This window comes from Dromaius novaehollandiae, chromosome 6, assembly GCF_036370855.1.
Source record: "Dromaius novaehollandiae isolate bDroNov1 chromosome 6, bDroNov1.hap1, whole genome shotgun sequence".
Classification (NCBI taxonomy): Eukaryota; Metazoa; Chordata; class Aves; order Casuariiformes; family Dromaiidae; genus Dromaius; species Dromaius novaehollandiae.
The window spans coordinates 7,418,690-7,431,986 of NC_088103.1; the positions used below are offsets into that span (position 1 = coordinate 7,418,690).

General features: G+C 41.3%; 1 protein-coding gene across 10 annotated transcripts in view; it reads right to left on the reverse strand.

Moving 5' to 3' along the window:
* The window catches only part of LOC112981614 (protocadherin-15), a 1,192,166-nt gene that overhangs the window by 47,467 nt on the left and 1,131,402 nt on the right, over positions 1–13,297 (reverse strand). For all 10 annotated transcript variants that reach the window (XM_064513568.1, XM_064513569.1, XM_064513570.1 and 7 more), the window contains one exon: positions 7,369–7,496. In XM_064513568.1, the coding sequence (XP_064369638.1) occupies positions 7,369–7,496 (128 nt within the window). The remainder of the gene's footprint in view (positions 1–7,368; positions 7,497–13,297) is intronic.

Below are 13,297 nucleotides of genomic sequence, written 5' to 3' on the forward strand. Positions count from 1 at the left end.
TCAGAAGCTAAGGAGAAATCCAGAGCAAAAAATCCTCAATTGCTTTATTAGAATTAGGACCTCTGATATTTGGTCATTTAAATGCACTTTGACAAACAAAAGTAGAGAGATGAATACTGTAAAAGACAACGTTTAAAAAGAAAGGGCTAATAACACCATTAGAGTGAAAAGTGAATTCCCTCTAGTAATTTCCCCAAAGATAATGTGTTTTTTTGTTTTCATAAAGTAGACTGAAAATGCTGCATATCTGCTAAAGGAAGTCTGGTCCTAATTCTGAGGAAAAAAACAGGATATATATGAAAACACCTGCAGCTAAGCAAAAAACCTAAATTTAACATAATGAAATGCAAAGAAAACCTCAAACTATGAAATTCATAAATTAGTAGTTATGAGTACTGCATTTGTTTTTCATTAACATGTTCATAACGGAAAGCATGCAACAGCCTTTAAGCACAGGAACGGGCTCTTAGGTGCATTGAAAACCCTGGAAAAAAAAGAGAATTGCAGAAAAAGGGAGAAAATGGAAAAGGTTATTATAGCAGCAGTCCCCATCCCTTCTGCCCCACCCCTGAAACTCTGCTCTGGGCACGCACAGAACAGTAATTAAAGCCATTTTGCAGACTGCTGTTGCAGCTGTCTCATCCCTGCAGGTCCAGCTGCAACAATTTCAGAGTGAAAAGGGAATGCGGATAAGCAGCCACCGACACGTACTACAGCTGTCCTACCACCACAGTTCTCAGGTACCCTCGTTTCAGGAGAGGGCAGGCAATCTTTGTTAAGAAAGAGGTTTAATCCCTTATCAAGGCTCCAAATTAGGATATGCGAGTTGTCAAAAAACAGCGAAATTCCTTTGATTTTGACAAACCATGCTTATAGAGAAGAAAAGAAGAAAGGGAACTCCTCATAGGAGGTTTTTTTTTCCTTTTTTTTTTTTTTCCTGGATAGTCCCATGCTTCTCTAGTCCTCTATCTTTGCTCCACTTCCATGCATTTTCCAGAAAACTGGTACGGGAATACTATTTTTAGGATTACTTTGAGGTGCCAGAGTCCAGCTTAAATTATTCTCCAGAAACTCCCAGAGCACGCTTAAAGCCTCTTTTGCTTAAACCCTCTGGTCTTGCATCAAATCATTGACCTGGACTCAAGAGATCTCATCCTTTCATTGCACATCTTTGATAGGCTTTTGGGGAAAAGAGTAGGCTGACAGAAAAAATAAATTTAAAGCCTTCTGTAAAGGACAATAAAACAATAGAAGAGAAGAGGAAGAAGAAAAGAACACTGTGCAGAATTGTTTACAGAAAAAGATGGCTGGGTGAAGTTGCTTGTCCATTTGAGACGGGAGAATGGGCCTCAGCTGTTACTGCAAGAAATGGAATTTATCACAGCTCCACATTTCCTACTGAGCTATTAGCAATATACACATGATCTTTAAGACTTCAAGGACTAAAGGCTCCATTAAAAGTGCCATTTAAATAAATATATTCTTGTACTGTTCTGCTTTTCATAGGACACTCACTTTAAAAACAATCAGATTCATGTAGAGTAACTCGCATGGCAGATCACTAACCAAATTAATTGTAATTAAAAGTGACTTTTAATAATGAGCTTTAGTATTCTGAGTTCAAGCTTCTTTTTTAAAGAAAAAAAAACTTTACGACAGTTCTTTTTTAATTCACAGCAATTGTCCTAAAAATCTAGAGAAATCATCATTTTACCCTATTCTCCCCAAAAGATGTTATCTTCCAAAGAATATATGTAAGAGAATGCTTTCTGCTCCCAGCAGAACTGCTGCAACGCATAGAACGGGGAGAAGCAGTCCAGGGCATTTGCCTTAGTCACATATGTAACTGTTTTGATGATGAGATGTGTTTAGCCAGTATCTGATCGGCCTTTTTGTCTCTAAATTCAATTTGTACATAAGATTATGTACTCAGTACTAGTCTGCCGCTTTCTCTGTGACTTTTTTTGTTGCGTTTGACCCATGGCAGTTAGTTTAGTTTTTATTCCTAGCGTTACCCACTAGGTTCTCTCTGTCATAATTCCTGCCAAGACTGGGTCAGGGGGCCATAAAATATTTTTCGAGAAGAGAAATGCAATTGTGCTTTGATGGAAAAGAAAGCAGAATTTTGGTCAAGCCACGCAGAGAACAGAATGACTTAAGCAACTGAACTTCAACATGCACATGTTCAGTAGTGGCACATTTGTGATAAATTTATCTGAAAATGATTTACACCAATTGCTATATTAAAAATAAATGACTATAGCAAATCATTAAGCACTATTAAAGAGGAACTAATTGTGTTGGTTTTTTTAACTTGAGAGGTGTACTGTTTGTGTTGGGCAATAAGGCTTGTCTTCTTAATTTTATATAAATTACACACATTGAGAATGAGCCGTTCTTATGTGTTAATAACACTGTGAATAACTAATTAAATGCCAAAACAAGACAGAACTGGAGATCTACCCACAGTCTGAGAGGGGTGAGAGCAGCAGCAGGACACCGAATTAGGAAAGCCTGATGCCTCTGCAGACCCAGCTCTGCCTGCACCGGGCACAACTGCGTGCCCACGGTCCCTGTTTCCGGCTATCGCATCTCCTCTGCGCCCGGATTACCCAGAGCAAAACAAGGCCTGAAATGCCCCCTGCACATATCCTGCCCACGGCATAAACACAGCCTTTAATCCTAGTCTGTGATACGCGTGCCCCTCGGCATCAAAACCAACACTATTCTGACATCCCCGATTATTTTTCTTTTTAATTTTTTGCAAAACTACAGACATTTTGGAAACATACAGTATTATTTCTCTCTCGCTTGCTGTAACCCACAACACATGTAAAATAAAGACCCTGAATGTCTATGACGATGGTGAAGCACTTTTCAGCTGCACTGAAAGCCACCTGCGAGTGCATGTTTCCCAACTCACTTCACTCGGCTCCTCTTTTCCATCTCCTGTTTGATAAAGAGGGAAAATTATATTAGCGTAAACTACCACTAAGCGATAACCGCTGGCAAGCGCTTGCCACTGTGATTATTATGCCTGACTAATTTAATTGCAGCAATGGCAAATAAAAGCAGACATACTCTAAATCACAGCTAACTGTAGGAGCCACATCAATGTCTAGACATCCGCCATTCGGATAACTACAATTACCCCATCCGTCCATCGATGTCTTCTCATGGTTATTCCACCAGGAGCGACTGGATGACACAAGCCTGCTTGCAAAGGTGTGCTCGAACCTCTCGGCAGGTAACATGAACTGGGTACCGCTGCAGCCGTGCGAACGCCGTCTCCCTCCCGCCCTCTGAGGCTCAGTTCAGGAACATTTTGCAGACTTGGGGAAGCCCGAAACCAGGGATGCCCAAACGTAACATAAAAAATGGTGTGGGTGTTCATCCAAGCCCTTCGCTAAACCTGCAAATGGCTTTGGTTGTGAGCATTTAGGAGAAAAGGAAAAAAATTCAAGAGGAGTTTTGGGTTCCTGCCATGATAGCTGACTCAAATGGATGCGTGGATAAATGCTAAGAGGAACACACCACCATCTGTCACCTGTGCTCAGCTTCACAGTCTAAACCCTTGTCTTCAGACGTAAAAAGCTGGAATATTTACAGGTACCCAGACTATAAGTTGTTACCTAAACTATGATGCAGTTAAACACTCCTTGCTTTCAAGATAAATAAACTAACAATTATCATTTCTTGCGGTAAATCTGACCCTTATTTTCAAGGCAATGACAAAGAGCAGTGTAAAAACCTCTCTACAGCTGCCTACTCCAGCTATCACCCATTACATTACAGCTCACCGCGGCTGTCAGAACTGTAGGACTACCAAAGAAAACTCAAAGATATACAGAATCAAAATATTCTGAATTACTGAGGGGACGTCAGTGATAGCAATCATTGAACACTCTCCTCCAGATTTCTCCTCCAAAATAACATACCTCCCTACTGATCTCTCGTACATGCTGGGCCCAGAAAGGTCCCAAAAATCAGAGATGACCTATGCAAAACCTGGCTACGAGCGAGGAGCACACTGAGGCATCATTTGCTGAATTCAGGCTTCACAAATTATACCATCAAATTGATCCTTGGTACCTACCACATCATAACATATGCAACAGGAGAAATTGAAGGGGATGGAAACAACCATGTAATAACATATGTTTACAGAAGAGAGGATTGGTCATTCCATCTTCAGTTGCTACTTGCCCTCCACTGTCCTGCTAATGAATTCATTTTGGATGACCAACTCGCCTTTCCTCTTTCCCCTAGCTGAAGGCAGGCTTGCTAGCCCGCTCTCATCCCTGCTTCAGGACCCGCTGCCGAGTCCCCTGTCGGGTCACAGGTGGCTGAGGTGTCCTAATCCATCACTGACCAGCCAAAAGGGAAGCTGAGGGAGCAGGAGCCCTGCTCTGAAGCTGAGAACTTTTTTGGAGGCGGTCCGATGGACATCATCTTCCACCACACCAGAGAAAGGCCCTTCTCACTAAAAGACAGTGCTGGTGTTTGCAGTATCAGGGCTTCCAAATCCTGCGCCAGCCTGCCAAAAGGCCCTTCACCGCAGCAAATGTGGGACTTGTGCTGCAATTGGTATGTTGCCCATCTGCATCGCCACTAATTTCTGACCTTTGGTTTCATTCAATTAATGACTCCACTTTTACCCAAGTACTCCTTTTCCTCAGATAAATTTGTAAAATCTCTTCCTATTTCCCTAAATCTCTGCCTAGAGTTCTCCCATCCTCTTGTTTTCTTAGATGACTCCAACAGAGCAGCCATATTGAGCTAGAGAAAGTTTGGGTCTAGCCCAGCATCCTGTCTCCAGCCATGGCCATACATAAACGCCTATGGAAAAGTAAGAGCAAGGAAACAAGCCTGATATTTCCCCCAGCAGTCTCCTGGTGCCAGCTCAGGGGAAGTCTTGTGTTGGAAGTGGCCATTTGGACAATGCATGCATTGGCTTCTCGTGCACTCTTTCAGGTTTTTGTTTCCTTCTGTTATCACGGCAGGCACATCCATTCCGGTATTTCAAAAATCGCTGTGTTTTAGCAGTTTCAAAGCAGGGGAGGGCAGCATGTGTAAATTTGACCCATGGAGAGCTTTTGGGTCCTCCTGGTTACCTTCTTGGTACCTCCTCTTGGGTCCATATTCCTGGAGCTCAGATTCTCCCGCGCTGGAAAAGCTCCCGCCTCTCGGTTCAAAAAAGTAAATCCACATGTTCACTGAATGTGAAATATCTTCACTGGCCACTTAAACATTTCTTTCCGTGATCTATTCCGTCTTTATGGTACACAAGAGTTACCCAATTGAGGACGCAGGAGTCTTCAGAAATACATCACAGTTAACACAAGTTCCCTTCTTGTGATATCAAAGTAGAACACAGATCCATATCTTGTCTGTGATAAAGTGCTATTTGTCCTTATTTTCTTTTCTCTGAATTGGGTTGTCCTCTTTTCTCTCTTAGTACGCCCAACTCTTTTACAGACTTTGGTTTATACCCTCTCCTGCGCAATTTCTCAAGCATCCCATCTCACCTGGAGAACCAAATCTTGACAGCCTGCTCTACAATACTGACAGCACAATAAATGCCTGTACTGTGACCTGACTACACCAAATTATCCACTATGAAACTACTACAAATAGCTGTCTTTGACTTTTAGGTTTTCAAGCAGAATCTGTCATTTACAGATAAAAAGAAAAAGAAAAAACAAAGAAGCCAAGCATTAATTAACAGAATCATCGCTGTACCTCATGAATGCTTGATTTTGTTTAATAGAAGGAAAACATCAGCTCAATTCAGAGTCCATTTTTTTTTGGTAATTATGATTTCTTACTTTAATTTAAAATAAACACTCTCCTCCCCTTTCTGAGGATACACTGAGAATATGCACAGAATCAGTTTCTTCTCAAAATCACTCAGACTTCATTTAAGAAATTTAGCAACTATTAATGAGCACAGAAGATGAAAGCAAGTGTGTTTACAACTCTTAACAAGAGCCTAGTTTCCCCATTAGAATGGAAATTAAAATATTGTCTGTAATGCAAGTTATGTGCATACTTCATTAATGTTCTTAAAAAATTTAACTTGGAAAAAACTACTCATTAAATTCTCATCACCTGAACTCTTCAAGAAGAGACATTCATTTTATTAATACTTGTTAAAACTAATTGAAGTGGATATTGCCTTTAACCAACAGAAGAATTCCTTTTCATTCTGAAGGACAGAGAAGTAAGTTAGTAGCACTGCCTGCTGAAAAAGCTAGAACAATAAGTTACGGCCTGATTTTCTGCAATGAGCACTTAATTGTTTCCTATTTTATTTAAACACACAGTGTGTTTGATGGCATGCACAAGAAAACTTCTGTCTTGCACCTTGCTCTATTTTGCCTGCCAGTGAAGTCAGGCAGAACGCTGGCATAGGTTTTTATCAGCAGCAGGTTAGAGTCATAAAATTTTAATTTCTTTCGTACCTTCCTTGGATACTCCTTATCTGCTCTCTGATCTATTTTGTAGGGGGGAAGGACAATTTTGTGTTCCTGGTGAAAAATCCAGTGTACCTTAAAACTCCAATACAGAAGATTGAGCAAGAGAATTTATAAAAGATTTTGCAAACATTCTTCTAAAGGTATCATTTTCTAGCACATAATGCTATTTCATAACTCACTTTGTAACTTCTTCACTTGAGCAGAAATAAATCTTTAGAATAAGCACAAGCATTGCACATTCCAGATGACTTTCTTTTTTTTTTTGGCTTGGGTTGGCTTACATTGAACCAAGTCTTCATAGTTCATACAGTATTAGTAAGCAAACATGCCTTTTCAGTAAGCCTTCTGGGCTACCGTTACAACATCTCTCTCCAGTTCCCAATGCATCTCTTTTGTCTCCTCTCATTATGAATCCTATCTACACCTTTCCTTTTGTTCAGGAATTTGCTCAAGATAAGCACAGTATAGAAATAAATAAAAGAAGCCAAAATACGCTGGATTTGCTCACAAGCTAAGCAAATTTGAGCTACAGTGGCTTCTTCACAGTAGTCAGTGTGAAACTATTTCCCACCTTTCTAGAGTCTCTGGGCTTATTTTAGGAAGGACTACCTAGCACAACAGACTGCATCACAGAGTATTTCATAGAAAAAAAAGAGCTTCCCTGACCTGAAGTGGAAACCGTTATTTCCTTTTCAAAGCATAAACATGCTGCTGTTGAGGAAAAAGTCAAAAGAATTAAAGGTTCATAAAAACAAGCCAAATGTAAATTACTGCCAATGAGTGAGGACCTCGAGTGGTCTTAGAAGAATTACCTCCTGTGATAAAGCACACCAGGGAGTAAAGATATTTCCACCGCTAGTGAACGTTATTTCAAAAACGTCAGTCTCACCTTAACTTTAAGCACAGAAGAAAACATTTTCGCATCTTCCGACACTCCTCCAATGTACAGTTTTTTGGTAAAGACGGGGGCATGGTCGTTCTCATCCTGCACCTCAATGAACACCTTGGCTGTATTACCTGAAACGGGGAAATAAAAGTATGGGTGCATCACTGGGCAGGAAACCTTCAGCATCTATTGCAGTTCATATAGTTTGCCATGTTTTACAGATAAACCATCACCTAAAACAAGCGCACTGATAACACCATAAAAACAAATACCTCCAAAATAATGGCAGATCTGGTAAGAAAAGTAGGAACTTGACATAAATCAAGGGATTTTGTGTATTTTTTAATCTACCTTCATTGGTTTTGCACCTTTTTTTTTTTTGATTGAACCTTGATTTAACTTTGAGCTAAAATTTGCTTCCTTATAGAATATTCCCGTCTCCTGTACACAAGGAATTAGGGCCATCTGAACAGGCATGCAAGCAAAAGGGCTGCCATGGCTTGCTTTAGGAAGGAAGCTCTTTGGGGGAAATATAATCAAGGACCTGTAAGTAATTTTTCAAGCAAATAAAAAGGCATGAATGAGAACAGTGTGCATCAGTAACACAGATTTTGGCCATTTTAAATTCTCACTGATATTACAAAGAGATAATAAACAGCCTGAGGAATCCTAGCGGTTAAGTTATGTACAAATGCTTACCGGGCTCTGCCATAGAGTCTGTAAACTCATGTGAGTAGATACAACAGCGCAACAAAAATATCTTCTAGACAAGGCAAAACTTTACATTGCAGACCAATGCAACCTTTTCTATACCCGCTTGCTGCCATAAAGCACAAATATCCAATGATTTGGCCGTGCATGTGCTACGTGGTCTCAATCCTTCGGGAATTCACTGCATTAACCAAGTGCGTGCCCAAGATTGCCTTGACCACAAACCCAGCCTATCTCACCGGAGCACGAGCGCTTTAGTTTTACATCCCTTCGAGGTTCAGCACATTTTAAAGCAAAATATAGCTGCTGCTTTGTGCTTTATTAATCCAGTTCTGGTTATCGATCTGCTGAAGGATAATCTTCTCTTTCCTCTGAGAGCAAAAAAAACTTCCAGCAAAAATTATGGACCTACTGCAAAAAAAAAAAAAAAAAAAAAAAAAAAGATTCAACCACACAGTAATCTCTACTAACATCTGTTTGTGTCTTTCAGAATTGTATAATCCAGAAAGATTGCTGGAAATGATGCCATCCAGGCCATTAAAACCACATTTTCAAGTGATAAATCGCCTCATTTCGGAGTTGGTTTTTCCGTGCTGGAGTGCCAGGGTACTCTGAGCGTTGCCCAGATGCCGTGCTGATCCGTGCTGGCTCCAAAACACGGTCGCATTTGAAAGTATCTCAGTAACTGTAGTTTAGGGGGCAAAAAATTAAAACCCAGACTATTTCTTAGACTTGCCAAAGTCACCAAAGATATTACGTCTACCTGGTGGTCCCACTCAAGGGAAACCTATGAGGACCTCAAAGTAACAGAAATCTGGGAAAAACCTTTAAAATATCATTGTTTTAAGAGGAAAAAACATTCAAAATATCATGCTTTTAAAATGTACGAGTAGAAGAAAAAAAGAGAAAGAAAGAAAGGAGGGGGGAAAAAAAGGGAAATGACATTTCCTCAAAGGAATAATCCATTATTTGCTTTTCACACCGATCTGTCCAGATAAACTAAACAACCTGAAAAATTACAAAAGAACACTACTTTTACAAGCATGTGAAAAGAAGCTGTAATCCAACAGAATGACTTAAGTGCCTGAATAATGTGGACTGCGGACATTTGCAGTTTCTACAATAGATTGCTATGTGTAGTCTTCTCTAGTTGCCTTATGTATATTTTAAGAACACTTGTTGCCTCAACTATGTTATTTAATACAGTGAAAAAAATTTTCAATCAAAGAGCTATTACAAGGTTCTGTGAATAGTCAATTCTCTCCCTCTTGTTACACCAGATTCCTAACGTTTTTGGCTGCAATATTATATACAGCGAGAAACCACAGTCCCATTGAGAAAAATGAGATTCCCGGGCAGCCTTTTTCATTGCATCTGCATCCTTTAGGGAAGAAAGCGATTTAAGCAGGATTACAGGCAATGTGTATAAATGACCTTGCCCTGCTGAGCTGATAAACAGTTATATCGGTGGCTGGCACCAGTAGGCTACTGCTGTAGGGAAGATCCTAATTGCATCGTGTTCGGTGCTGGTAGCACTCTGTGTTTGCTAAGCTGCACGAGCTATCCATAATGCAAATTAAACATCTTTCACACAGCACTCGCAGTCTTATTTCAAGCCAGTCTGGGGGAGGTGGCTTAGCCTTGCGGAGAGTTTGCTTTGCAATTTGCTCCAAGGCATTTGTTGCAATTGCCATCAGCTCCTCGTGCTGCCAAAACATTGATTTGTTCAGCGCTGGTGGAGCGCTCTCAAAACGAGAAATGAAAGTTATTGCATTAAACACAGTGCAAATTAAATATCTTGCATATGCGCGGGCTAACATTAGCACCGTTGGCATTAAACACATACCTTCATTTCATCTTACTGCCTGCTTTTTCGACGCAGCTTGTGCTTCATTCATTCTGGCAGCTGGAGGGGCGCACAGCATCTGCGAGCCGTTCGCCACCTCCCCCCTTTTATCCGAATCCAGCCTGCAGCTGGAGGCAACGAATGCCGACCAGCCGGCTACAGCGATTCCTTCGTGCTCGGATCAGATAAGCCTAGAAGCAGCGTGCGTTGACATCTCGTGGGATTAAACTGTAATTCTTAATTACCCCAACTGAGCTAACTAAATAGATGTCCGGGTGAAAGAAGAAAGGGTTTCCCCCTGGAAAAAACAGCATGCTAAATGATGTCCCAAACGTACTGCACACTGGGCTCCAGGGAAACGATGTCTCCCAAGACTAGAAGATGAGGCTTTGGGATCTTTCAACTTCTGCGATTCGCATAAGGAGAGCGGAAACATCCAGCAAGCTGCCATAAGTGAAACCCAAGGATCCTTCCAAGCAGATAAAACTACAGACCGTGAACGACTAACACAGGACACTTCCCACTGTCCCAATAAAAAGCCAAAAACACCAACAAAACCTCAGGTCAGAACTAGTGTGCACTAACTTTTCTATAACCTAATCACAAACAGGCTTGGAGAAAACTCTGATTTTCCAGCGCTGCTGTTTATCTAAGTGATGCTACTAATGTGCTTGGTTCACGCTAACCCTGAGGTTTCTGGATGGGCTTAAGACATCGAGTTGAGCTCAAGTCATGCTAAAACATTTTCTGAATTAGCATTAGAAGCTGGTTGCTAAATTTTAATTCCAGCATTACCAGGCTTGTTTTACATCATGCCTTTCCCAGCGATACTACACTTGTCTTATAGCAAAACAGCCATCAGTACAGCTGCTCTTCATACACCAGTGGTTTTAACAGAAAAACTCAACTTGTAAACAAGCAGCGGCTGTTTGCTCCGCCGGAGGGAACAGCAGATTGTGCTTTTTTTTTTTTTTTAAATAGTCCCTTCTAATCAAACTGGGACTGAGAATTGTATTTGGACAGGATTCAGTAAGAGTTTGCTTCACTGCTATCTTAAAAGCCTGTCAAGCTGACCCTATGCTTTGGCAGGTGAGGCAAACCCAACCGCAGCTGCGCTCAATCTCAACTTACTAAATTTGGCAGAACCAAGTCGGAATCAGCGGAGGACATTTTTCAGTGGTGTTTTGATATGAACCGGCACGTGCCCATAGAGCTTGGAGCGGCCCGTTGGCAGTAGCTGACCAAGAACGCTGTAGAAAGACAGCCGAGGCTCTGAGGAGCTGCAGACCGGGAAAGACTTGGCATAGCACTGAGCCAAGGGGAGAAAGAGAACCACTCCCCTTCCACTCTCCACCACCCGAGTACTGTCCCACCGCCAGGGATGCAGAGCAATTCGACAGCAGACGCGACCCTCCCCGGGGCGATACGTCTGGGCAACCTGCCGCGCACCACTTCTTGCTCGGGGCTGTGCCGAAGGCGCAGCTTAGTTCCAACTGAAGGAGGAAAACATGGACATATTAAATTAAAATGGGTGCTTTTCCTTAAAAAACTGTTGATACTGAAAGACAAAGCGTATCTATCACATATTCCCACCTTGCAGCGAATGCAATATCTAGCATGTCCCATTGAAATGGCAACAACATCCAAGTGTATTCCCCCCTCAAGTGCATTAGACTATCCAAGAGATACCTTTTGCTTGATGAATTCTAAGTTGATTTTTTTTTTAAAAAATCATGCTAGTTTTTAACTCTGCAGCACCCATAAGAATCAGGAGAGAGATCTTGTTTTTAGACTAACTGAGGCATAAAGAATGCGGCCAAAAATAAGAAAGAGGGGGATTACAGCAGGACTGCCAGCAATGCCAGGAGCTTCAGGACAAAGACGCAGGTGACGAGACCGGGGATGCAAGGGCTCGGCGATGCAGCCGCACCACTGTTCCAAGCCCACAACACAAGAAACCACTGATTTTGCTCCCGCCAGGAAAACACTATTTACATGGGGGAGGCGCTTCACAGACCGATCCAAAAAGATACAAGCTACAGAAGAGCCCCCCAAAATGCTCCCTCTGGAGTATTCGTTGGGAGAAGAAAAGCGAGAAAGATCTATCATTCTGCGATGGATTGCAGGGCAGCACCTTCATTTTGAAGAATGTACCCTGTCTCATACGGTTTTGTGAAGCTCCCTTTTGATATCAGCTTTTCATCTCATCCAGTGAAAGAGAACTGAAAGATCCCAGCTGGAAGCTAATACTTATGATCCTAATTTGTCCTCTGGCAGCCCAAAACACAGATCAGGGCTCCATTGTGCGAGACAGCCTAAGATGCAAATAAAGACACAAAAAAGCCAACGTGCTTAACAGTCTAAATCGAACTGAATTAGAAAAAGCTGTTAATACTTAAGGTCATTCAGGGTTCAGCATCACAAGGTGCCGATTCCTCAAGCCGGTATTCCAGCCTTTTAAACTCAGCATCATCAGAAAACCTAATGCACCTATCCGCAAAGCTGTAGAAGACATCATTTCAATGTCACCAGAGTCTACGGTGGTGCCTCAATTCTGCCTCATCTGCTTCCACCACAGTTCATCAATTCTGTGCCACCAAACTCTGACGTAGCGTACAACCTAATTAAAACTCATCAAGGAAGGAAAAGGTGACGAGAAAATAGAAAGGCATACATCAAATATCGAAACCATACCTAGAGGTCAGGGGATATCTGTTACATGGAGATAAGTGATTTATTGCTGCACAGCTAGCCAGACACCTGCAAAAATCTTTTTTTTTTTTATAGGGCATATTCAAAATTTGATATGTGCTGTATAATGGGCCTTTTTGCATTTCAAACATCTCATATATGACATTGCTGCCCGTAGAAAATTGTATACAAAACTACACAGTCGTAATCCTTACCAGTGTTTAGCACTAACGCATGAAGGAGATATATCAAACCTTAACAAAAGGCATGTTGTTTCCACATAAGGTTTGTGAGAAGATGAGAAAATTATGCAAGCAAACATGCTTCTGCAAGCAGTGATGACTTGTTCGTATGTGGGAACAGAAAACGGAGTATTCAGAACTCTGGAAAAATTAGAAACACTAATATTCCAGGGAGGTGATGTTTTCACCAGGGAATTTCTATTAATGCCATCTCTTTCTGCTTATCAGCAAAGATGAGCATCAGCACTAATGGATAATTTCTTCTGGTTAAAGATCTCTGCTTTGTAAATGGGAATCTTGAGCCCAGAAGAAATTTAGGAGGAGCAGTCCTAATCCAATGCCCTCTTTTCTAGGTCAATTTTTCTGTTTTAAACTTGTCTGTTTCAGTTTATGGGGTTTCTGTTCAATAAATTTAAGAACTACTTTAACTGCTTTACTTAAA